This window comes from Salvelinus namaycush, chromosome 12 (assembly GCF_016432855.1).
Source record: "Salvelinus namaycush isolate Seneca chromosome 12, SaNama_1.0, whole genome shotgun sequence".
Classification (NCBI taxonomy): Eukaryota; Metazoa; Chordata; class Actinopteri; order Salmoniformes; family Salmonidae; genus Salvelinus; species Salvelinus namaycush.
The window spans coordinates 36317958-36345343 of NC_052318.1; the positions used below are offsets into that span (position 1 = coordinate 36317958).

The 27386-nt window shown below is 40.9% G+C and overlaps 1 protein-coding gene across 1 annotated transcript in view; it reads left to right on the plus strand.

Annotated features, from left to right (window-relative positions):
• Nucleotides 1-20552, plus strand: part of fam155b (family with sequence similarity 155 member B) — a 61137-nt gene extending 40585 nt beyond the window's left edge. Inside the window, exons 2-3 of the mRNA XM_039004758.1 lie at nt 16482-16653; nt 19647-20552. Coding sequence (XP_038860686.1) covers nt 16482-16653; nt 19647-19957 — 483 coding nt within the window. The 3' untranslated portion in view covers nt 19958-20552. The remainder of the gene's footprint in view (nt 1-16481; nt 16654-19646) is intronic.
• The last annotated feature ends 6834 nt before the right edge of the window (nt 20553-27386 follow it).

Below are 27386 nucleotides of genomic sequence, written 5' to 3' on the forward strand. Positions count from 1 at the left end.
TAACACTTTTCACAACACATTGTGTGTGCCCTCAGGCCACTACTCTACTATCACATATCTACAATTCAAAATCCATTTGTATGTGTGTGTAGAGTGTGTGACTTACCATGTGTCAATGCCTGTGTGTGTGTCTCTTCACAGTCCCCGCTGTTCCATAAGGTGTATTTTTATCTGATTTTTTTATCTGATTCTACTGCTTGCATCAGTTACCTGATATGGAATAGAGTTTCATGTAGCCATGGCTCTATGTAGTACTGTGCGCCTCCCATAGTCTGTTCTTGACTTTGGGATTGTGAAGAGACCTTTGGTGGCGTGTCTTGTGTGGTATGTATGGGTGTCTGAGCTGTGTGCTAGTAGTTTAAACAGACAGCTCGGTGCATTCAGCATGTCAACACTTCTCACAAAAAAAAATTGTGATGAAAATCCATCTCTCCTCCACTTTGAGCCATGAGAGATTTACATGCATATTATTATTTTTAGCTCTCCGTGTACATTTAAGGGCCAGCCGTGCTGCCCTGTTCTGAGCCAATTGTAATTTTCCTTTTAGGCTGCGTTTACACAGGCATCCCAATTCTGATCTTATTTTCAACATTGGTCTTTTTACCAATCAGATCAGCTCTGAAAAAGATGCAATTTCCATAGACAAAAATTGGCATTAAAATGACCTTACTGAATAGCTTAGTGACTTTCAATGTGGCACCATCATAGGATGCCATCTTTCCAACAAGTCAGTTCGCAAAATGTCTGCCCTGCTAGAGCTGCTCCGGTCAGCTGTAAGTGCTGTTATTGTAAAGTGGAAACGTCTAGGAGCAACAACGGCTCAGCCGCGAAGTGGTAGGCCACACAAGCTCACAGAACGGTACCGCCAAGTGCTGAAGCGCGTAGCACATAAAAATTGTCTGTCTTCGGTTACAACACTCACTACCGAATTCCAAACTGCCTCTGGAAGCAGCCATGGAAACCATGGCTCGAGGGCCACTTCAGGATTTTGAAATTCAATGGAGGGCCGCATTTGTTGGCGGACCAATTGTTTGTTAAAATTTTTGGGAACTTCCAGAGTGACGCAGCGGTCTAAGGCACTGCATTGCAGTGCTTGAGGCATCACCACAGACCTGGGTTCAATCCCAGGCTATGACACAGATTGCCGTGACTGGGAGACCCATGAGGCGGCGCACAATTGGTTAGGAGAGGGTTTGGCAGGCCGAGATTTCCTTGTCCCGTTGCGCTCTAGCAACTCCTGTGGCGGGCCGGGCGGATGCACACTGACATGGTCGCCAGGTGTAAGGTTTTTAATCTCACACATTGATGCGGCTGGCTCCCGGGTTAAGGGGGCATTGTGTCAAGAAGCTGAGTCGTGTTTCGTAGGACGCACGGCTCTCGGCCTTCGCCTCTCCCGAGTCCGTACAGGACAAGACTGTAACTACCAATTGGATACCATGAAATTGGGGAGAAAAAATGGGTAAAAACAAAAGTACTTTTATTTTATTTTTAATTAAAAATAAAGTATGTCTCGGCCGGATTGAAGTGCCCGGCGGGCCGTACTCCCCCCCCCCCCCCCCTTGTTCTAGACAATTCTATGCTTCCAACTTTGTGGCAACAGTTTGGGGAAGGCCCTTTCCTGTTTCAGCATGACAATGCCCCTGTGCACAAAGTGAGGTTCATACAGAAATGGTTTGTTGAGATCGGTGTGGAAGAACTTGACTGGCCTGCGCAGAGCCCTGACCTCAACCCCATCGGACACCTTTGGGATGAATTGTAACGCAGACTGTGAGCCAGGCCTAATCGCCCAACAGCAGTGCCCGACCTCACTAATGCTCTTGTGGCTGAATGGAAGCAAATCCCCTCAGCTATGTTCCAACATCTAGTGGAAAGCCTTCCATGAAGAGTGGAGGCTGTTATAGCAACAAAGGGGGGACCAACTTCTTATGCCCATGATTTTGGAATGAGATGTTCGACGAGCTGTGTGTGGTGTACTTTGCTTTAATTGAATCTGCTCTGGATGCTTTCCTCCAGCATCACTTTCAGTCCTGGCCGAATATAGGACCTGCAGCAAATATGACTCATTACATTCTACCTCCACCTTTACATACTAGAAGCTATCTGTATACACAAAACCACCATGACACATTCTTCATGGGCTAACATTAAACACTATGTACATGTACAGGAAGCACATTATGACAGCATGAGAAGTACTGGATGACTGGTAAAAGGCTTATTTTCCCTGTATCTCTTATGACTTTCTATTGAGCACTTGAAGCATCAGTGATCTCATGCATTTGACTGTCTCCAGCGTGTTAGAGTAGCCCTGTGCTGTACTGTGCTGTGTGTCTGTCTGCGGGGCTAGGCATGGAGCCAACTCATTGGGCTGTGTAAGGACAGCCAGCCAGGTTAGCAGGCCCACATTCAGAGCCAGGCAAGCGGCTAACACTCCTTAGTCTGAGACCCACACAAAGCCAGGTTGTCAGGTTAGCACACTCTGCTCTCCTTGAGTCTTTCACAGAGCACATTCAAAGCTAAGCTAGCATTTAGCACATCTAGGAGGCAGGCTATCACCTATATGTAGAACATAATTTAATGATTTGGACTTTGGGTTTGTTGATCATAATGTGCTCAATGTCTATTTGACCAAGAATTCAATCAATCTGATGCTGTCACTCGGAAAGCCATCTCAGTTATTTACACTGCTCTTTGCACAACTGCTCACATAAAACTCACTAATGATGGAGGTTGAAGAATGTTTCATTTAAGGTAATTTATTAAGATTGTAGGAAAAAAATGGATTTGTGATTTTTCCCATTTCTAGGAATTATTTTTAATTATTGGATGGTTAACGGGAAATCATGTTTTATTGTCCTGAGACCGAGCAATTAATTTTTGTCCACTCTTATGGACATTGGTTTTTGGTCTGTATCTTTGAGGCCATTCATGCCATTGTGGTAATTAATTCCTGTTGTGCCTTTGAGAGGACATTCTGGGCTTTTCAATGATATCACGTGTGAGGCTGTGACCTGGATAACTTTCTCTTCCTGGTTTTTCAGAATTGCTGCCAAACACAATTAGCGCATTTTATGGTATAACAAAGGTTAGTGCGTGTAATTGTGTAATTATATTTTTTGTGAGTTTGATATTCAAATTGTTTATAGTAAGTAAATATCTCAAGAATAGTTTGGTGAGTTGTCAGATCAGTGTAATGTTTTTTTCACATTAAATAAATAAGATCTTTTTTATAAATGTCCTCTGTAGTGGACATCAGGATGCGCCGACTATGGTTTTTACCTACTGAACCCATTTATTGTAATGTTAAAGTGTTTCATATTTATTATCAACCAATTCCTTATGTCCACTACATAAAATAAACAATGTATAAAAATATGTGTTCACGTTTTATTTTCTTTGTAAAATGTTTTTTTTTCACCCCAAACACTAATGTGATGTGAAACAAATAAAAATAACTGTTTTTGCTGGGTGTCAGGAGGATGACAACTAACAGCCACGCTGAATGTGATTTATGGCAACGCGAAACAGGGTTTCAGTGTAGCAGTGAGGACATCTGCTGGTGAAAAGAATACTACAGACAACTTTTGCTTTGACTTAAAGACTACTGCAGTATGTCGAACTACACTACAGTGTGCCCAAAGTCAAATCAAAACACACATTTCATAGAACTTCCCATGTCACGCCGTGTGGCCTCTAACTGTGGAGAGGATAGCTATGTGGAAGATAGGCTCGGTTTTAACAGTGTGTTGTTGACTGACTAGGGATGCCCAGGGCTGACTTTTTAATAGGCCTCATAAAAGGAAGACAGACCCATGATGTCATGAGAAAATCCATGGAATGGTCGTTAAAAAGCAGACATTTCCTTTGTCTTCTCTGCATCATTATACCCATATTGCTACAGAAGAGTAAAGAGCCCCCTATTAGCTAGAATAGTAAACTCCATCCAACTGTGTGCAGCACTTAAAGGTGATTCTGTTGTGTTCTTGTTCTCTATGCAATTTGTTTGGAGCCCACTGAAAAATGCCCTACAGCATGGTAGGTCAGCGCTATAGGTCTATGGCGGCATCAATCAAACTGGCCTAGACACAGTGTTGGCTGTGATCTCAGTGGTGGACATAGGTGGCCTTTAAAGTTCACTGTATGTCTCAGTTCATCATTGTGAAGTCAACTTACCCTTGCTAGATTGAAGTTTTCCAGATGCATCATCCAACATCTCCAAGTTGTAAAATGCTCCAGTTTATCCATGTTGAAAAGATAAACGTGTCTTGCGGTCGGGGAGACAGGCAGGTAAGAGGCTAAGGATAAGAGGAAAAATATGTTTCAAATCAAATTAAATTGATGGTAGAGGTGGTTAGAATAAATATAATGTTGGCAAAATAAATCAAATCAAATTGTTTTGGTCTCGTACACATATTTAGCAGGTGTTATCGCAGGTGGAGTGAAATGCTTGGGTTTCTAGCTCCAACAGTGCAGTAATACCTAACAGTACAAAACAATACACAGAAATCCAAAAACAAAAACAATACAAAGAAAGAACTTAACAAATAAGCTAAAGTACTTACTATGAACCACATTTGACAGGTTCTGATATCAAAATCGAATCTAAAATAATCAATACTGATTGATTAATTTTATTCTGGGTTAAACAATTTGTACAGTTTAAAGGTAGAGTCAGCAAAATGACGTTGCATGAGCAGCACCACAGATATTGTGATGAGTAAAATTGCAAGACTTCGCTCTCACACAGTCACATATAGTATCTGCGCATGTGCATGGGTTCGCTTCACGCTCTTGCAATGTGGTAGCCACGGAACCAGAACAGTGGAGAGTTTAGCCACGAGCTCCAACACTCTTAGTTGTTGCTGAAATTGACCCTCTATGCTGTTTACTTTTGCATTCACGTCAGGGGTGCTGAACTACTATTTGAGAAGGTCCGGCCACACACATTTCCTAGGTGACAAATGTCCGGAGGGATACTGTCATTTATCAGCGTAGTAATTAGAGTTAGATAGAGGACTCATCTTTGTATCTGTGCCATTATAGCGTTTTTGACAGCATGGGCAGTAGTCCATTTTCTTCTTCACGATTAGCTAATCCCTCCTGATGACCCGGTTGGACATGACTCAAACAGGGTCACCATGAGGGATCAGCCAATGAAGTTGGAAGTCCCACCCAGTTGACTACACAGGAGGCTGCTGAGGGGAGAACGGCTCATAATAATGGCTGGAACTGAGCAAATGGAATGGCATCAAACATCTGGAAATCTTGTGTATTTGTATTTGTATTTGTTACCATTGATGTATTTGTTACCATTCAACTAATGTCATTACTACGATCCCTTTCTCCCCAATTAAGGTGCCATCAACCTCCTGTGATTGACTACAATAAAATGGTGGACGCACTCAAGGGCGGACAAACTCTATCATTCTTTAGGGCGTAGTAACAAACCCCCACCTCACGACCAATGTTTCCTCTACTTTTTTTCAGCACTGACAAAATTTCAGGTCTGCTGAGTGCAAACTTGAATATTGTGAAAATTCTGTGCAACTATGAGCATTTACTGTGAACACTGAGGCTGTACCCGCTTTAAGTTACAGTTTTAACAGTGGCCAAGTAGGCTGCTGTGGCTATTTGATCATAATGTAGGCCTACCAGAGTGGCCTACCATGAAAAACAATGGAGAAAATGCATCCCATAACATTTTAACATGGGAATAGCTGTTCTGTCAGTAGCGGCAAATGTGTGGTGTTCAATGTAGGCCTGAGAAATGTACACATTTTGTGCTCTTGTAGGAAGCAATCACTACCCCATTGTTGACTAGACGTTAGCAATAACTGGGCTAATAACTCACTAACGAGCAAAGAATATTAACAAATGTATGCACAGGTGACTACATGCAGCTCTCGCTTTGATATCAAAACAAGCGCATCTACTCACGACCGCTCATGCTATAAAATAGTCCAGTTCAAAGTGAATGACACAGATCCATATATGGCAATAGCTATTTGCAAAATCGCTTGCACAGTTAGTTTTGCATACTAAGTCTTGCATAGTTTGTTTTGTTTCAATATGTTACACCGAAAGAGTTTAATATTGCATTGATTCAAGCACAATTCCCACAGTAAAGGGAAACGTTGATAGTGTTAACTAAGGGGAAAACTCTAGAAAGTTGAAGTTCAATCTCATGCTTCTCTGCACAGGCTGATATTTCTTCTGCGTGCCAGTCCGAGGGGAGCTGCACACCTGCACATGCGTGCAGCTTAGAGGGAACATTGCTCGCAACCTGTTCACACCCCTCTTGTTGGCGGAAAGAAAATGTTGTGCTATATTTTAAACTAATTTCCTACAATTCTACACACTTTGCTATGGAGCGGAGAGAACATTTTGCAATTTAAGCAAATTTCCTGCAATTCTACACATTTTGCCATGTCTTACGTGTGTGCAAAAAGTGTATTTATTTTTTCTCGGACCCGCTGTCCGTATTGACCCCATTATTGATACTGATCCTGATCCGGACCACCATCCGCCTGCTGGGTATGTATGATCTACGTCATATCACTGATTTCAAAGTAACAAGAAACCCAGAGGATGACACATAAAAGCGTAAAAACACTGATTTCCATTGTGGTCCTAGGTGTAGGACACTAGATCTGTCCTAGAATCAGGCTAAGGGAACTGTATAAGCAGCAGCCTATCACATGGACACTCTCTCAAAGAACACTTACAGAACACGTGGGTGCGTTCAGTTCGATTAAACGTTTGTACGTTGAGTGACTGTTTATTTCCCAAAAACATTCTTCATCGTTCTTGAACAGACTTTGAGGTATGTTTGCTCTGTTTGGTGGATGTGGCAGGGAGTGGCTTAAAGCAATGAGTAATGTATTTAAAGGGCAGAGGTGCATTTGAAATCTTCATATATGCACAACCCAACCTCTCCCTGTTTTTCAACTGGCTTTTCAGAACAGCACCGTTTCTGTTTAATTGAACGTTGCACATCATTTTTTTGTACTGAACGCAGCCCTGGCAGAGCTAGGTAGAAATACATGGGCCATGTTCTGTACGAAAAGTTTTGGAACGTTGCAGATAGAAATGCTATGAATAGAGTCGAGGTGATTCTTTATTCTACATGTCAGAGAGGCATGTTTGTTCTACATAGCATAATTCTATCTGAACATAACTTGTGTCCTGCTAAGCACACTCCTGGTGCCACTCTCGGTCTAAACCACAATGAGCAGGGGTGCACTTGACCAAATAACTGGTAACTTATTTTACCCAACACAGAGGCTATACAATGTCTAAACCAGGCATAGCACAATTTTCACAGGCCTTTCTCAAACAAACTGTTATATATGTCAACAAACTAATAATAAATATGGTATGAAAGTGACTTGTCGTTGACCAGGAAGTTGCCTTGTAGTTTTTACCCACAAACACTGATATAATTGTAAATATCTAAAATGACCATGTTTTCACAAATTTGATAAAATAATTGTCACGCCCAAAATTAGGGCAGAGACGGAAGAGGATCCCACTCCCTCATTTTTTCTGGTTCATATACAGTCAATGAACTAAGCAGACCAGACCTACAGTAGCTGCTATCACATTGGTGTCTATAGGAGAGCAGAACGGAACACCCTATGAATGTCCCGCCTGGTTCAAGTCCTTTACAGTTTTTGAATGGGCTTCAAGCTTATATCATTACATTTATGAAAATGAGGTCATTTAAGATATATGTAAAATTATATCTTTACCCAATGCCTTCTATGTAGGTTTTCGATTACGAAAAAGACAATAACACAATCGAAACTAAATAAATCAACAAATAACATTTTACATATTTCTTAAATGACCACATTTTCATGAATTTGAAGCCTGAAAGCAGAACGGGACTTGAACCAGGAAGTAGGCGGGACTTTCATAGCGTACTGTGACAATTTTTGTTCAATGGTAAACGGCCTGAGTGGGACATCTTCATTTTTCCATCATCTTTGACTTGGGGACAGGACAAAATGACAGAACCCTTGGGGGAAAGGAGTGTGAGTGTCTCATGCATCCGATGGTGTACAAGCACACGTGCGTGGGCGCGTCTCGTATCGAGGGCCAAGCCCAGGCCACTGATACTTTTCAGCTTGTATTTACATAACAGTGGCTAACTGTGAACATGGGTTAACACCTTCTTCTTCTTCTATGGTATATTGGCGATCGCACAATTGAATGTGCATCCCGCCACCTACTGTGCGAGGATGGAAACAAAATTGCCAAAAACGGTAACAAACTACCATAAAACTACCAAACTACAAAAAGAAAAAATTCAACAACTTTTCTGTTAAAAAATCAAACTAATCTATCCCTACACAGGCTCAAGGGAAACCTGAAAGGGCGGGTCTTCCAGCACCAGTACCCCTTGCAGGTCTTTAGATGTAAAATCCTTAATAAGTCCCAAAAACTTTTCTCCCGCAGTCACACAAATCTCCAGTTTCTTAGACTTCGTTGAGACTTGTGCCGTACGGTTTATAACTGTGGCAATGATAGCCACAAAATCCACCAAGGAATCTTTTGACTGGCAGCAAACATTTACTACAGGCTGTGGTGCATTGACTACCATATCTTCACTAGCATCACTTGTTTTCTCAATTATTTTAATAGCTGCCGCATAGGAGATTTGATTGACCGCTCTAACTTTTACCACCTCAATCTTCTTCACCCTTACAGGGAACTCCAGGAACTCGTGATCATGATCCCCATCACAATTGCAACACTCACTGTCGTCCTTCTACACATCGTTGTACCGTATACTCTGTCCGTCTGCACACACTGGAAACATGGTCAAATCCTTTACAATTTTTACACTGCAATGGTTTGGGGACAAAAGCTCAAAATCTTACATAACCAAGCTTCACATGCATAGGCATTTGCTCTTTATCAAAAAACAACAGCACCGACAGGCTCTCTTCTTTTTCTCCATTCACCCAGCGGGTCAGACGCCGGGCACCAACCACACCAGGAATTCTCTTCAGGGATTCAACCTGAACATCCGATGTCACCCCGAGATGACTCCTTTGACGGCTGTGTAACGATTGTCTATTTCGTCCTCCTCAGACGAGGAGAGGCGAGAAGGATCGGACCAATATGCAGAATGGTTCGTGCTCATGATGATTTATTAAAACCGAAACTGAACACTGAAATACAAAACAATAAACGAAGTGCAGAAAACCGAAACAGTACCGTGTGGTGAAAACACTAACACGGTAGACAAACACCCACAAAACACACGTGAAACCCAGGCTGCCTAAGTATGATTCTCAATCAGGGACAACGATTGACAGCTGCCTCTGATTGAGAATCATACCAGGCCGAACCCAAAATCCCAACATAGAAAACACACATAGACAACCCACCCCAACTTACGCCCTGACCATACTAAATAAATACAAAATAAGGGAAAATAAGGTCAGGAACGTGACAGGCTGCTCTCCTCCGAAGTTCAAAAGACAAAACTTCTGTTGTCCAGATTCTTTTGAGGCTCACTGCAATCTTGCTCTGTTCTTCAGAAAAACAATTAATCTAAAGAAGACCTCTCCTGGTTTTTTAATGACTACCTCATTTCTGTACCCCACACATACAATTATCTGTCAGTCGAACAGTGGATTTCAAACACAAATTCAACCATAAAGACCAGGGAGGTTTTCCAACGCCTCAGGTACATTTTTAAAAAGCAGACATTGAATATCCCTTTGAGCATGGTGAGATTATTAATTACACTTTGGATGGTGTATCAATACACCCAGTCACTACAAAGATACAGGCGTCCTTACTAACTCAGTTGCCAGAGAGGAAGGAAACCGCTCAGGGATTTCACCACGAGGGCAATTTAATGGCTGTGATGGGAGAAAATTGAGGATGGATCAACAACCTTGTAGTTACTCTTAAATATTAACCTAACTGACAAAGTGAAAAGAAGGAATTCTGTACAGAATCAAAAATATTCCAAAACTTTGAAAATGTGGTCATTTAAGAAATATGCATCCTGTTTGCATATTAAGGCGCTAAAGTAAAACTGCTAGTAATTTGGCAAAGAAATTCACTTTTATGTCCTGAATACAAAGCGTTATGTTTCGGACAAATTCAACACATCACAGAGTACCACTCTTCATATTTTCAAGCATGGTGGTGGCTGCATTATGTTATGGGTATGCTTGTCATCTGCAAGGGCTGGAGAGTTTTTACAATAAAAATAAACAGAATAGAGCTAAGCACAGGCAAAATCCTAGAGGAAAACCTGGTTCAGTCTGCTTTCCAACAGACACTGCCTGCGAGACAAATACTGCAAGACAAAAACCTGGTTCAGTCTTCTAAACAAATACACCTTTCAGCAGGACAATAACCTAAAACACAAGGTCAAGTATACACTGGAATTGCTTACCAAAATGACATTGAATGTTCCTTAGTGGCCTAGTTACAGTTTTGACTTAAATCAGATTGAAAATCGACGGCAAGACCTGAAAATGTCTGTTTAGCAATTATCAATAAAAAACTTGACAGAGCTTGTAGAATTTTTTTTTAAATGATGTGAAAATATTATACATTGCAGGTGTGCAAAGTTCTTAGACCTAGCCAGAAAGACTCACAGCTGTAATCACTGCCAAAGGTGATTCTAACATGTAATGACTCAGGGGTTTGAATACTTAGTTAAATAAGATAGATTAATGTTTTATTTTTCATACATTTTTTACAAACATTGGAATTTTTCTTCACATAGATTTTTCTTCACTTCTTCTTCACTTTTTCCAAAGCAATTTACAGTCATGTGTGCAGACATTTTACTTACAGGTGGTCCCAAGGAGCAAACCCACTATCCTGGCGTTGCAAGCAAAAATTGTGTAACAATGGATTAGATATCTTGTGCAGTAGGCTACACCATTATTATTCTATTCACTGGTCTAATCGCCTCATCTCTCGCAAGTATTTAATTTTGTATTGCAGAATTAGTATTGTGTTGCAATAGGTTGTACATACAAAACAGCCTCTAGCTCCTTTTTTTCTTACTCTGCTCAAGTGTCTTGTAAAACATGATGTTTGATAACGTCTTATGTTACAGAGTCACCTTCTGTGGTGTTAACTTATTTAATCAGATGGGTTCAGTTCTCTGAGCCCCCTTGTTCATGTGGATGTTGATGAGTTCCTTGATGGTCTTTGTCATTCTGGAAACACAATTCCAGCGAACCATCTGTCAGCAACATACTGCAGGTTAATGTGTATGGAAATGTAGTCAGGGAATTCCTCTCTCGTCTCTGTCTCTCTCAGGAGTGAGTGGGGTTTGTAATTGAAAGATGAACCGAGAAAGCATGCAGAGGGAGACACAGAACATTGGACAAAGTTGTAATATACTGTAGTGTTTAATGTATTGTGTTGTAATTGTGCAAGAAAATAATTGAGTATCTGTACTTAGATTTGTGTCGCAGCAGACATCCTAATCCTTTACAATGTTTACTCTTGGTGGGGCTGACTCATCTTCAGAATTGTATTATTTTATTTTACCATGTAAGTTGACTGAGAACACATTCCCATTTACAGCAACGACCTGGGGAATAGTTACAGGAGAGAGGAGGGGGATGAATGAGCCAATTGGAAACTGTTGATGGTTAGGTGACCATGATGGTACGAGGGACAGAAATTTACCCAGGACATTGGGATTAACACGCTTACTCATACGATAAGTGCCATGGGATCTTTAGTGACAACAGATTCAGGACACCCGTTTTAACATCCCATCCAAAAGACGGCACGCTACACAGGGCAATGTCTCCAATCATTGCCCTGGGCCGTTGGGATATTTTTTTAGAGCAGAGGAAAGAGTGCCTCCTACTAGCCATCCAACACCACTTCCAGCAGCATCTAGTCTCCCATCCAGGGACCGACCAGTACCTACCCTTATCCTGTTGTGAATAAAGCAAAGACAGGTTGTAGTATTGTGTGTGGTGATGGGAGGCTGACCACATGATAAATAGAATGGCTGTGAAAGGCTCTGGATCATCCTGCTGCCATGACAGCGGTAGCCCTTGGCTCCACAGCAGAGTGAGGTGAAGAAACTGCTGTGGTCCTCTGTCTACATCACTGCTGCCCTGTTTCCTGTGCCTCTGTCTGTGGAGGGCTGCTGCTGCTGCCTTGCTCATATTAATATCTATATTTATCTCTCTTACTTAATCAAACACAGGGCCTGGTGGAGAGCTTCCTGAGTAGGATGAAGATGTACCCTGGCTTTCCTTTAGCTACATTGTACTGTACTCACTGTAGTTCACTGGCCCCATACAGTGCTTGTCTTACAGTGATTTACAGTGTGCATTACCACAGTGGCTGACTCAGTAAATTTCACTATAGGGTTCCATGGCTACAGCCCTGAATAAAATCAAGTTTATTGGTCGCGTACAAATTTGCAGGTGTTATAGCAGCTGCAGTGAAATGCTTGTGTTACTAGCTCCAACAGTGCAGTAGAATGTCTTGTGTTACTAGCTCCAACAGTGCAGTAGAGTGTCTTGTGTTACTAGCTCCAACAGTGCAGTAGAATGTCTTGTGTTACAAGCTCCAACAGTGCAGTAGAATGTCTTGTGTTACAAGCTCCAACAGTGCAGTAGAGTGTCTTGTGTTACTAGCTCCAAAAGTGCAGTAGAATGTCTTATGTTACAAGCTCCAACAGTGCAGTAGAATGTCTTGTGTTACAAGCTCCAACAGTGCAGTAGAATGTCTTGTCTTACAAGCTCCAACAGTACAGTAGAATGTCTTGTGTTACAAGCTCCAACAGTACAGTAGAATGTCTTGTGTTACTAGCTCCAACAGTGCAGTAGAATGTCTTGTGTTACAAGCTCCAACAGTACAGTAGAATGTCTTGTGTTACTAGCTCCAACAGTGCAGTAGAATGTCTTGTGTTACAAGCTCCAACAGTACAGTAGAATGTCTTGTGTTACAAGCTCCAACAGTGCAGTAGAGTGTCTTGTGTTACTAGCTCCAACAGTGCAGTAGAATGTCTTGTGTTACAAGCTCCAACAGTACAGTAGAATGTCTTGTGTTACTAGCTCCAACAGTGCAGTATAATGTCTTGTGTTACTAGCTCCAACAGTGCAGTAGAATGTCTTGTGTTACTAGCTCCAACAGTGCAGTAGAATGTCTTGTGTTACAAGCTCCAACAGTACAGTAGAATGTATTGTGTTACAAGCTCCAACAGTGCAGTAGAATGTCTTGTGTTACAAGCTCCAACAGTGCAGTAGAATGTCTTGTGTTACAAGCTCCAACAGTGCAGTAGAATGTCTTGTGTTACAAGCTCCAACAGTGCAGTAGAATGTCTTGTGTTACAAGCTCCAACAGTGCAGTAGAATGTCTTGTCTTACAAGCTCCAACAGTACAGTAGAATGTCTTGTGTTACAAGCTCCAACAGTACAGTAGAATGTCTTGTGTTACAAGCTCCAACAGTACAGTAGAATGTCTTGTGTTACAAGCTCCAACAGTACAGTAGAATGGCTTGTGTTACTAGCTCCAACAGTGCAGTAGAATGTCTTGTGTTACAAGCTCCAACAGTACAGTAGAATGTCTTGTGTTACAAGCTCCAACAGTGCAGTAGAATGTCTTGTGTTACAAGCTCCAACAGTGCAGTAGAATGTCTTATGTTACAAGCTCCAACAGTGCAGTAGAATGTCTTGTGTTACAAGCTCCAACAGTACAGTAGAATGTCTTGTGTTACAAGCTCCAACAGTGCAGTAGAATGTCTTGTGTTACAAGCTCCAACAGTGCAGTAGAATGTCTTGTGTTACAAGCTCCAACAGTGCAGTAGAATGTCTTGTCTTACAAGCTCCAACAGTACAGTAGAATGTCTTGTGTTACAAGCTCCAACAGTACAGTAGAATGTCTTGTGTTACAAGCTCCAACAGTACAGTAGAATGTCTTGTGTTACAAGCTCCAACAGTACAGTAGAATGTCTTGTGTTACAAGCTCCAACAGTGCAGTAGAATGTCTTGTCTTACAAGCTCCAACAGTACAGTAGAATGTCTTGTGTTACAAGCTCCAACAGTACAGTAGAATGTCTTGTGCTACAAGCTCCAACAGTACAGTAGAATGTCTTGTGTTACAAGCTCCAACAGTGCAGTGGAATGTCTTGTGTTACAAGCTCCAACAGTACAGTAGAATGTCTTGTGTTACAAGCTCCAACAGTGCAGTAGAATGTCTCACAAATACTCAATAATCAAAACAAGAAATCAAGAAATGACTGAACAAGTCCAAGTAACTATCCAGAGTAGATTGTATTAGTCAGCATGTGTCAGAAAGAACCCAGAATATAAATATGTGGTGTGTATAGACAGTATCTTATTTGGAAAGAAAATGGTATGTACAGTAGTACAGTGCCTTGCAAACGTATTCATCCCCCTGGTGTTTTTCCAATTTTGTTGCATTACAACCTGTCATTTAAATGGATTTTATTTGGATTTCATGTAATATACATAGTCCAAATTGGTGAAGTGAAATGAAAAAAAAGAACATGTTTTTTTTGTATGGGAAAGTGGTGCATGCATATGTATTCACCCCTTTGCTATGAAGCCCCTAAATAAGATCTAGTGCAACCAATTACCTTCAGAAGTCACATAATTAGTTAAATAAAGTCCACCTGTGTGCAATCTAAGTGTCACATGATCTGTCACATGATCTCAGTATATATACACCTGTTCTGAAAGGCCCCAGAGTCTGCAACACCACTAAGCAAGGGGCACCCCCAAGCAAGTGGCACCATGAAGACCAAAGAGCGCTCCAAACAGGTCAGGGACAAAGTTGTGGAGAATTACAGATCTGGGTTGGGTTATAAAAAAATATCAGAAACTTTGAACATCCCATGGAGCACCATTAAATCCATTATTAAAAAATGGAAAGAATATGGCACCACAACAAACCTGCCAAGAGAGCGCCGGCCACCAGAACTCACAGACCAGGCAAGGAGGGCATTAATCAGAGAGGCAACAAAGAGACCAAAGATAACCCTGAAGGAGCTGCAAAGCTCCACAGCGGAGATTGGAGTATCTGTCCATAGGACCACTTTAAGCTATACACTCCACGGAGCTGGCCACGGAATAGTGGCCAGACAAAAGCCATTGCTTAAAAAACAAAATAAGCAAACACGTTTGGTGTTCGCCAAAAGTCATGTGGGAGACTCCCCAAACATATGGAAGAAGGCACTCTGGTTCGATTAGACTTAAATGTAGCTTTTTGACCATCAAGGAAAACACTACGTCTGGCGCAAACCCAACACCTCTCATCACCCCGAGAACAACATCCCGACAGTGATGCATGGTGATGGCAGCATCATGCTGTGGGGATGTTTTCATCGGCAGGGACTGGGAAACTGGTCAGAATTGAAGGAATGATGGATGGCGCTAAATACAGGGAAATTCTTGAGGGAACCTGTTTCAGTCTTCCAGAGATTTGAGACTGGGACGGAGGTTCACCTTCCAGCAGGACAATGGCCCTAAGCATACTGCTAAAGCAACACTTGAGTGGTTTAAGGGGAAACATTTAAATGTCTTGGAATGGCCTAGTCAAATCCCAGACCTCAATCCAATTGAGAATCTGTGTTATGACTTAAAGATTGCTGTACACCAGCGGAACCCATCCAACTTGAAGGAGCTGGAGCAGTTTGCCTTGAAGAATGGGCAAAAATCCCAGTGTCTAGATGTGTCAAGCTTATAGAGACATACCCCAAGAGACTTGCAGCTGTAATTGCTGCAAAAGGTGGCTCTACAGAGTGTTGACTTTGAGGGGGTGAATAGTTATGAATGCTCAAGTTTTCAGTTTTTTTGTCTTATTTCTTGTTTGTTTCACAATAAAAAATATTTTGCATCTTTAGAGTGGAAGGCATGTTGTGTAAATCAAATGATACAAACCCCCCCAAAATACATGTTAATTCCAGGTTTTAAGGCAACAAAATAGGAAAAAATGCCACGGGGGGTGAATACTTTCGCAAGCCACTGTAGGTATATTAGGATGAGCTATCTCGAGAATAAAGTATATACATACGCACATACGGTGATTAAGCAACAGTATATAAACAGAATATGAAGTGATCAGCATTCAATGACTCTATATACATGGGGCATTAGTATCAAGGTGCAGGGCAGAGTCCTGGGCAGGTAGCCAACTACTGTAGTGATAGCTGTTCAACAGTCTGATGGCCTGGAGATGGCCTTGACAAAGTGTATACTGGGTTGGCTTTGTTTTGGCAAAGTTTTCTATCACTGTAGTCAGCCCAATTTGTATCATTTGTCCCCTTATAGAGGATTCACTATAGCTACCCATTGCCACCTCAGCAGAAAATAGATGTTTGTAGTAGCTGCTGCCCTAATACTGTAGAAATGGTTTTAATGTCCATCAATTAGCCTCAATTACACTGCAATGACAAAAACCTGCTGTGTGTGAAAGCTGCCAGGCGCTGTGCTCTTCTCTTGCAGTCAGTCTACAAAGCCTGGTTATGCTCAGAATACTTCAACGCCACCCAGAGCCAGTGTCAACACAGGATTCCCTGCAAGCAATATTGTCTGGAGGTCCAGACCATGTGCCCCTTTGTGTTACCAGACAATGACGACTTGGTCTACGGAGGACTATCCAGTTTCATCTGTACAGGTACAGTATGATTGGTGCCTTGAGTGACATTTAGTAGTTTTTGTTGTTACCGTTTTTCTCTCAAGCTCATGTATTTTCACAGAAACTGTGGGCCGATTCCACACCAGGAAGGCCTGAAAATATTTTGGATATCTCAGATTGTTTTATAACTAGCTCCTTGCTCTATCTGTGCCCGTAGTTGACAGTAGCTGCCATTACCTCAGCAACGGAAAATCTGTTGTCCGGATCCTTTTGAGGCTCACTGCAATCTTCCTCTGTTCTTCAGAAATGCAATGAATCAAAATAAGGCCACTCCTGGTCACTCTGACAGACTCCACTTTTCCCAGCGCATACTAACCATTTTCGACACCTCAAACAGGTCTCCCACATACGCATCCTTATTCAACAAACGCATCCCAACAAGAAGCAATTCATACACATATCCATATTTTAGAAAATGTACTTTTTGTTCCAGTTATTGATTCTACTGTTGTCCATTCAGAACATTCGTCTACACCAACTTTGCTCACCAACTTTGCTTGATTCGAACTCATCATCCACTTCCGCCACCTTTCCCAAGCACACCCTACTATAGGCCTTTCTCTCGCGTGAGGGGGGAGTCAAATTACGGAGGACTTTCTGGGACTACTCAAGAAAAATCTTCACTAGTACCTGCAACCTGGTTCAGGTTATCAGTCAACCTACCAGGGTAGTTACAAACAGCACAGGAATGAAATCATTAACATGTACTGATCACATCTTTACTCATGCTTGAAAGCGGTATCCAGATGCAGTGACCACAAAATAATAGCCATATCTAGGAAAACCAAAGTTCCAAAGCCTGGGCCTAATATAGTGTATAAGAGGTCATACAATATGTTTTGTAGTGATTCCTATGTTGTTCATGTAAAGAATATCTGTTGGTCCGTGGTGCAACCAGACGTTGCACTTGACACATTTATGAAATGACTCATTCCAGTTACTAATAAGTATGTACCCATTAAGAAAATGACTGTAAAAACTGTTCAATCGCCATGGATTGATGAGGAATTGAAAAATTGTATGGTTGAGAGGGATGAGGCAAAAGGAATGCCTAATAAGTCTGGCTGCACAACCGATTATTACATGTACTGCAAATTGAGAAATCATGTGACTAAACTGAATAAAAAGAATAAGAAACTACAGTATCAAACAAAGATAAATGACATAAAGACTGATAGTAAAAAGCTTTGGAGCACCTTCAATGAAATTTGGGGAAAAAAGGCAAACTCAGCTCCATCATTCATTGAATCAGATGGCTTATTCATTACAAAACTGACTGATATTGCCAACTACTCTAATTATTTTTTAATTGGCAAGATTAGCAAACTTAGGCATGACATGCCAGCAACAAACACTGACACTACACATCCAAGTATATCTGACCAAATTAAGAAAGACAAGAATTGTAATTCTGAAAAGTTGAGTATGGAAGAGGTGAAAAAATTATTGTTGTCTATCAACAATGACAAGCCACCGGAGTCTGACATCTTGGATGGAAAATGACTGAGGATAATAGCGGACGATATTGCCACTCCTATTTGCCATATCTTCAATTTAAGCCTACTAGAAAGTGTGTGCCCTCCATTCTGGAGGGAAGTAAAATTCATTCCACTACCTAAGAATAGTAAAGCGCTCTTTACTGGTTCAAATAGCAGACCAATCAGCCTGTTACCAACCCTTAGTAAAGTTTTGGAAAAAATAGTGTTTGACCAAGTACAATGCTATTTTACAGTAAACAAATTGACAACAGACTTTCAGCACGCTTATAGGGAAGGACCTTCCTAACTCAGTTGACAGAGAGGAAGGAAACCGCTCAGGGATTTTACCATAAGACCAATGAGTTAATGGCTGTGATAGTAGAAAACTGAGGATGGATCAACAACATTGTAGTTACTCCACAATACTAACCTAATTGACAGAGTGAAAAGAAGAAACATGCATTCTGTTTGCAATAAGGCACTAAAGTAAAACTGAAAAAAAATTGGGGAAAAAATTAACTTTTCGTCCTCAATACAAGGTGTTATGTTTGGGGCAAATCCAATTCAACACATTACTGAGTACCACTCTCCATATTTTCCAGCATAGTGGTGGCTGCATCATATTATGGGCATGCTTGTAATCATTAAGAACTGGGGAGTTTTTCAGGATAGAAAATAAATGGAATGGAGCTCAGCACATGCAAAATCCCAGAGGAAAACCTGGTTCAGTCTGCTTTCCACCAGACACTGGTATATGAATTTACCTTTCAGCAGGACAATAACGTAAAACACAAGTTGCTTACCAAGAAGGCAGTGAATGTTCCTGAGTGGCCATGTTACAGTTTTTACTTAAATCTACATGAAAATCTATGGCAAGACATGAAAAGGGTTTTCTAGCAATGATCAACAACCAATTTGACAGAGCTTGAAGAATTTTGAAAAGAATAATGGACAAATGTTGCCCAATCCAGGTGTGGAAAGCTTTTAGCCAGAAAGCCTCACTGCTGTAACCGCTGCTTCTACAAAGTATTGACTCAGGGGTGTGAATACTTATGTAAATGTCATATTTCTGTATTTCATTTTCAAAAAATGTGCAACAATTTCCAAAAATAAATATTAACTTTGTATTGTTTGTAGATTGGTAAAAAAATATATATATATTTAATCCGTTTTTAATTCAGGCTGTAAAACAACAAAATGTGGAATAAGTCAAGGAGTATGAATACTTTCAGAAGGCACTGTATAGGTCTAGAAAGGGCCTATAATGGCCACTTTCATCGTTACTTTCCAAAAAATTGTGATACAAATGTGAAAAGCAGGTCAAACATCATTCCTCCCAGTGAAGTTTCTATGTGAGAATTGCCAGAACATTCTGAGATACCAAAAATATTTTTGGGCTTTCCTGGGGTGGAATCGCCTGGTATCTTGTTGTTTGTTGTCATCTGAAAAACTAATCTGGATCTGAATTATGTTTCTTCTCTGTGTGTGATGCAGGGCTACTAGAAAACCATTTAACCAATGCAGACCCAGAGTGTTGTGATGTCAGATGGAGTGGCTGCGACCCCTCTGTGGGGGCGGCGTGCGCCCTGACACAGCTTCCAGGGTCGTCGTCGTGGCAGCGGCGCAGCTCCCCGCCCGTGTCAGCTGCATCGCGGCTGTGCAGCAGCAGACTAAGACTGTGTGTTCTGGTCCTCATCCTGCTGCACACTGTCGTCTCCTTCTCCACTGTCCAGAGCAGTGGCGCTGTGGGCCTGGAGGCCATGGTACCCCTGCCATTGGAGGAGAGCTCTGCCCGAGAGGAGTGACTGATTATGAACAAGAGTTTCTACTGTTCCCTGCCTCCAGTCTACAGAGACCCCTTCCTTCACAGTACCTGAGGAGTGAGGCGTTTATAACCCTCTCTCTCCATCCAGTCCCCTCCACAGGACATCAGGAATGAGGAGGTTATACACCGCTCCAGGGCAGGCTACAGGTCGGTATACCTCCTCACCCTCCACCACACTGGAGGAGTGGCGAAGCACGGGCCCTCCCCTACCTCGACACAGAGAGGTATGGAGGTGGATGAGGTTTCGAAACTGAGAACCAGACATGTCTCACATGTAAGGAGGACATGAAAGGGCATAGGGAAAGAGAGGCGGGTCTCCTATCATGCCAGGGCCCAGAGGAAGCGTCGATTTTATAACTGAAAGAGGTACTGTATGCTGTTTATGAGAAGGGTTTGGGTACAAATGGCCTTTTTCAAGTTTTATCACTACTCTATTTAATGAGTTGAGTGATGTTTTTGGGGATTTACGTATGAGGTTGGGTGTTGAGTTTGTGAACTGCACAGTGGGGAAAAGTATGAGTTGCAGGCTCGTATGCTATTTTTTTTATCTGTGTGTGTGTGTGTGTGTGTGTGCGTGTGCGTGTGCGTGTGTGTGTGTGTGTGTGTGTGTGTGTGTGTGTGTGTGTGTGTGTGTGTGTGTGTGTGTGTGTGTGTGTGTGTGTGTGTGTGTGTGTGTGTGTGTGTGTGTGTGTGAATACAGTGAAGAAGTCAGCAATATAATGTATATGACCCAACACAAATCAGATGACCATTACATCTTCCAAGCTAACAGAATACGCACAACAAATACTTTGTTTGGCTCAGAGTAAATATTATTCTTATTCTCAGTACCACTACCCTCATTATCATACACCAAGTAGAATCAGTTCATGCAAGTATTGGATTACAGATCCTAATCAAAGGTAAACCATGTTGTTTTTGATAGATGTCAGAAGTACACTACTAATGCTGTGGAGGAACATGTGTTTATGCAAAGCTGATTGAAAGGAGTTGAAACCCCCACTGGGTCTCTAATCGCTTACAGAAGGCACATGATTGTGCAATGGAAGACTGTCTGTATTATAACTACACCAATCATTTCTTACTCATAAAACAGACAATTTACCACGTATTACACATAACAAAGACCCAGAGTGATAATTGGAGCAGAATGTTATCATGGCTGAATGTCTAAGAAATGTTCAAGATGTGAATGCATCGCGTCATCAAAAAACTGAGGCATGTGTCTTTGCCCTCAATGTCTTCTTGTGTGTTCATTACATTCATGGTGAAATACAGTGATTACAGTATTTGGAAAGAACCAAAACTTTATAAATATACTTCTAAATATTAGAGATATAGAAAAAGATCCACCTTGATTTATTCATAGGCAATCTGTTGGAAAAAAGCGGTTTTGTTATTTGTAAAGACAAGCTAGAGCATGATTATATAAATGGTTCTCATATGTTTCTGATTTCTTGGATTGAATACTTCTGACCTCTCTTTTCCTGGCATAATTTGTGTATTATTCTTACAAATAGTTGGTTAAATTTGGGCTTGTATTTGGGAAGCTGAAATAAAATAACTGTCTTCCAACGTGACAAATTGATTCACAAATAGGAATTGTGAATAATTTTTTATCTTACAAAGTATTCCTGTGTTCACCTACCAAACAGATACTGTATGTGACCTTGGTCTACCAGAATACAGGCATATTGTTTATGTCCTAACAAAACTATCTTAACTATTTTACTATTGAAAAACTATATCATAGCACAGGTTTTTACAGAGTATAGTATACAGTATGTATATGAATTTAACTTGGATTTGAATGTCTGAGTGTTTTAGTAATATAAACAAATCAGAGATCTATGAGATGCATGAGATTCAGATTATTTATTTATCTAAAATAAAATATATTATAAACTTGGTGGTTCGAGCCCTGAATGCTGATTGGTTGAAAGCCGTGGTATATCAGACTGTATACCACAATATGCCCCCAAAAATATTTGTACTGTTCTAATTACGTTGGTAACCAGTTTATAATAGCAATAAGGCAACTCTGGTGTTTTTGGTACATGGCCAATATACCACGGCTAAAGGCTATATCCAGGCCCTAAGAACAGCCCTTAGCCGTGGTATATTGGCTATATACCACACCCACTCGTGCCTTATTGCTTAATTATATCACTGTAGCCTTTAATGCCCACAATGAATTAGTAAGAACTAATCTCATGTCAGTCTGATGAACTGCTAGTTTCTTTTGCTAAAAGTGCAATATTTTGTTTTCGACAGCCTGTGTTGTTTCATTTAATATCTAGCGGACATTGTCGGCATGCTGATTATAAACTGGTTTAAGATGCCAAACACTCTAAAAGAGACAACCATGTTGATAACTGCAACTTGGGATTGGAAATCTTGCCTGCCTTATATGACTAACGTGTATAACATTGTATGGTCTCTCCATTTCCAAAAAGGTCACTTGTACCCTTCTCTCTCCTATGTCAGTCATGGCTGTTGCTTATCCGTTAGAATGTAAAGGAATGGTACCTCAATCAGAGAAGGAAAAAGGGGTATAAATCTACACTGGTGTCCTAAGCCTGTATGCTGTGAGGGGACTACTTCTTATGCCATTTTATACACTGTGCTTTAATGTTTAGAACTTTTTGCACTAGTTCTAATAACTTTGTTTTCCTGAGATTTGTTTTAAAACTGTGCTTACTAATTCCGTTCTAAAACAAATATTATCCCATATCTGTGTTTCTAGTTGTATATGTAATCTGTTTTCTGTTTCTATTGTATTTTGGGCGGAGCAGTGCTCACTGTTAAAGCCCAATAAAGTAATACAATCGTTCATTAACAGACTCTCTTTTTGTGAGGGGTTAAATAAAAGATTTAGCTGTTTGTCATTTTACAATCTTATACATCCCGAATGTCTTTTCAGTTAGACACATTTAAAATTAAGGTTAGCACAACCCTTGTAATCATGCCTCGAAATATATCAGTTGGTAGGTCACATACAGTGGCTTGCGAAAGTATTCACCCCCCTGGGCATTTTTCCTATTTTGTTGCCTTAAAACCTGGAATTAAAATAGATTTTTGGGGGGATTTGTATCATGTGATTTACACAACATGCCTACCATTTTGAAGATGCAAAATATTTTTTATTATGAAACAAACAAGAAATTAGACAAAAAAACACATTTTGCAGCAATTACAGCTGCAAGTCTCTTGGGGTATGTCTTTATAAGCTTGGCACATCTAGCCACTGGGATTTTTGCCCATTCTTCAAGGCAAAACTGCTCCAGCTCCTTCAAATTGGATGGGTTCCGCTGGTGTACAGCAATCTTTAAGTCATAACACAGATTCTCAATTGGATTGAGGTCTGGGATTTGACTAGGCCATTCCAAGACATTTAAATGTTTCCCCTTAAACCACTCGAGTGTTGCTTTAGCAGTATGCTTAGGGCCATTGTCCTGCTGGAAGGTGAACCTCCGTCCCAGTCTCAAATCTCTGGAAGACTGAAACAGGTTCCCCTCAAGAATTTCCCTGTATTTAGCGCCATCCATCATTCCTTCAATTCTGACCAGTTTCCCAGTCCCTGCCGATGAAAACATCCCCACAGCATGATGCTGCCACCACCATGCTTCACTGTGGGGATGTTGTTCTCGGGGTGATGAGAGGTGTTGGGTTTGCGCCAGACGTAGTGTTTTCCTTGATGGCCAAAAAGCTACATTTTTGTCTCATCTGACCAGAGTACTTTCTTCCATATGTTTGGGGAGTCTCCCACATGCCTTTTGGCATACACCAAACATGTTTGCTTATTTTGTTCTTTAAGCAATGGCTTTTTTCTGTCTACTCTCCCATAAAGCCCAGCTCTGTGGAGTGTAGGGCTTAAAGTGGTCCTATGGACAGATACTCCAATCTCCGCTGTGGTGCTTTGCAGCTCCTTCAGGGTTATCTTTGGTCTCTTTGTTGCATCTCTGATTAATGCCCTCCTTGCCTGGTCCGTGAGTTTTGGTGGGCTGCCCTCTCTTGGCAGGTTTGTTGTGGTGCCATATTCTTTCCATTTTTTAATAATGGATTTCATGGTGCTCCGTGGAATGTTCAAAGTTTCAGATATTTTTTTATAACCCAACCCTGATCTGTACTTCGCCACAACTTTGTCCCTGACCTGTTTGGAGAGTTCCTTGGTCTTCATGGTGCCTCTTGCTTAGTGGTGTTGCAGACTCTGGGGCCTTTCAGAACAGGTGTATGTATACTGAGATTATGTGACAGATCATGTGACACTTAGATTGCACACAGGTGGACTTTATTTAACTAAATATGTGACTTCTGAAGGTAATTGGTTCCACCAGATCTTATTTAGGGGCTTCATAGCAAAAGGGCTGAATACATATGCACGCACCACTTTTCCGGGGGGTTTTTGTTGAATTTTTTTAAACATTTTTTTTTTAAATGTTCACTTCACCAATTTGAACTATTTTGTGTATGTCCGTTACATGAAATCCAAATAAAAATCTATTTAAATTACAGGTTGTAATGCAACAAAATAGGAAAAACACCAAGGGGGATGAATACTTTTACAAGGCACTGTAACAAGTCATAGAATCTGTGTTACTCTGTATCACCAGTAGGGAGAGCCATTGTTAAGTGAGAATTGTGAGAGAAAGTATGCTGTATATTTGTGAGAACTGTCTGCAGCACCATACTATTTCTGCATCAATATCAGTGAAAAGGTTTTATACTGATTACTGTGAAACAAAATGATTTAACTTCCTACTGACATCTGACATCATAGTCCCACATTCCTGGAACAACAACAAATAGACTCCAAATCACATTTCAAATGTGATGTGTATCAATATATATACACAAGCTAACTGCCTAAGAAAACAAAATCTGATGTATGTATAAGTATGTGACCTATGTTCTTAACAAACCAACCTATTTTAAAATTGATATTTTCATGTCACTTTCAAACACTGGAGTGAGCAACTTACTTACTTACTTACTTACTTTATTGTCCCCATGGGGAAATTTTGTTGCAGTGTCATGTACACATTTAAAGTGGCGTTAAATACAAAACAAGATTGACAATACAACTTTCAATAACAGTCATGCACCAATAAAAAAAATAATAATAGTAAGAAATAAGAAATAAAACATTTAAAACAAAGACTAGCCTGCTGGCCTTACGGGGTCAATGGGAACATTTGCCCGAGCTATTTAAGAGGGATATCACACCTGGCACAAATGATTGTCTCGTTCTATTTTTCCTGCTGAGGGGTGCCCTATACCTGCGCCCAGAGGGGAGTAATTCAAAGTCCAGGTACAGGGGGTGACTTGGGTCTAAAATGATTTTGTGAGCCTTACGGAGGGCCCTGACCTTAAAGATCTCATCCAGGCCTGTCTGTTTGACTCCAAGTACCTTACTTGCTGTGGTAATAATCCTTCTCAGCATGTTTCTCTGACTGACAGTGGCATTGCCAAACCAACAAACAATACAAAAAGTTAAAATACTCTCAATAAAGGATTTGTAAAACAGAGTCAATATAGTACAGTCTATATTAAAAGAACCCAACTTTTTTAGAAAGTACAGTCTCTGTTGGCTCTTTTTGTAGATCTGGTCTGTACATTTACTCCACTGAAGCTTACTGTCCAAAAAGACACCCAGATATTTATATTCCTCTACAATTTCTATATTCTGGCCTCTGATAGATGTTGCAGAGGTAGGTGTTGTACGCTTCCTGAAGTCTATGCACATCTCTTTGGTCTTGTTAGTATTGAGGACCAAGTGTGATTCCTCACACCACTCTACAAAGTCATCTAGGACCGGGCCATGATGTTCCTCGTCATCATGCAACAGGCTGATCAAGGCAGTGTCATCAGCGAACTTAACGAGGTGTCTGTCAGTATGGGAACTAGTACAACTATTAGTGTACAAGATGTACAGAAGTACACAACCACATTAGCATGGTCAAGTGTTACATACATGGTACACCTTTTGAATATTCCTGTCCTTGTGAATGATGCATAAGTAGTCTCCAACATTATTTGGTGATACTGTGTACAGTATATCCACTTTGGCAGCAGTTGTGTCTGATTGATTTTGCAATAATGTTCTATAATTGTTCTATTTCTCTTCAAACAGTACAGTATGTGGGCCTGGTCTCTCCAATACATCTGTTCTGTTGACGTCTGTCAGATGTTGAGAGAATTAATGGATCACAGCAAATGTTCACATCAGAAAGGGTCTCTGTGCTCTGTTGTATTGATGTTCAAATCTAATTCTCAACATTGGATCTAATAAAGTTACTCTAAAAGCATGATCCATTCCCAATGCTGGAAAGTGATGAAAGGCACATTTATATGAAGCTTGTTTTAATGCTCTTGGAATGGTGCTGCTGCTACAGAAAGTCCTCTCTAAAGTTAATACTTTCAGGAACAGACATGGCCCATGGATGATATAGGGGTACATCTGTGGGACAGCCCCCTTGGTTCTGGGACAGGGACAAAGGATCCATGATTTAAAGTATGTTCCCCACTGTTTTACTTTGTCACTGTATTAACTATGACCTTCCCAAATAAAATCAAACTTTATTTGTCACATGCGCCAAATACAACAAGTGTAGACCTTACCGTGAAATGCTTACTTACAAGCCCTTAACCAACAGTGCAGTTCAAGAAGAGTTAAGAAAAATATTGCCCAAATGAACTAAAACAAAAAATAATAAATAATTAAAAGTAACACAATAACAATAACGAGGCTATATACAGGAGGTACCGGTACCGAGTCAGTGTGCGGGGGTACAGGTCATGTCCACCCGCCTCTGTCATGTCTACAAATATGGATCACTATATAGAAACATGAAAACATCTTGTTAACACTGGAGTTATTCTTGTGCACATTGAATAGAAATAATATGCGTCAGTGATGGCTTTGCTTGGATTTACATACTATTAGCACCACTGAATGTTAGTGGGTGATAGACAAGGGTTGTCTATGGGATTCTACGCTGGAATTAATGCTTTACTATTTTATGACAGTGATGGGCAATCCTTACCCTAAGGGGCCTTGGTGTCTGCAAGCTCACGAGGTTGCCTACGAATCCACAACAGATCTAGACTTGGAAAACCAGATGGAGTCACTTACTGCCTATTGTGCCGAAACAATGACAAAACAGAAACCAGCCAATCCTGAAGCTTTCCTGTGGTTTTCCAGGTTGGCCAACTATATATCTATGGCCACTGTTAATGTGTTGGTAAAATAAAGACAACACATAATGTAACTCTATGACCAGAGAGATTACATCAACTAGGAAGCATATTGGTCACAGTCAATGTTTTACACCATTACTGCACATGAGAAGAGATTATTGTGGTTGACAGTCATTTTGCACACTGTCCTTTCCAGTGAGAGGCCAGAG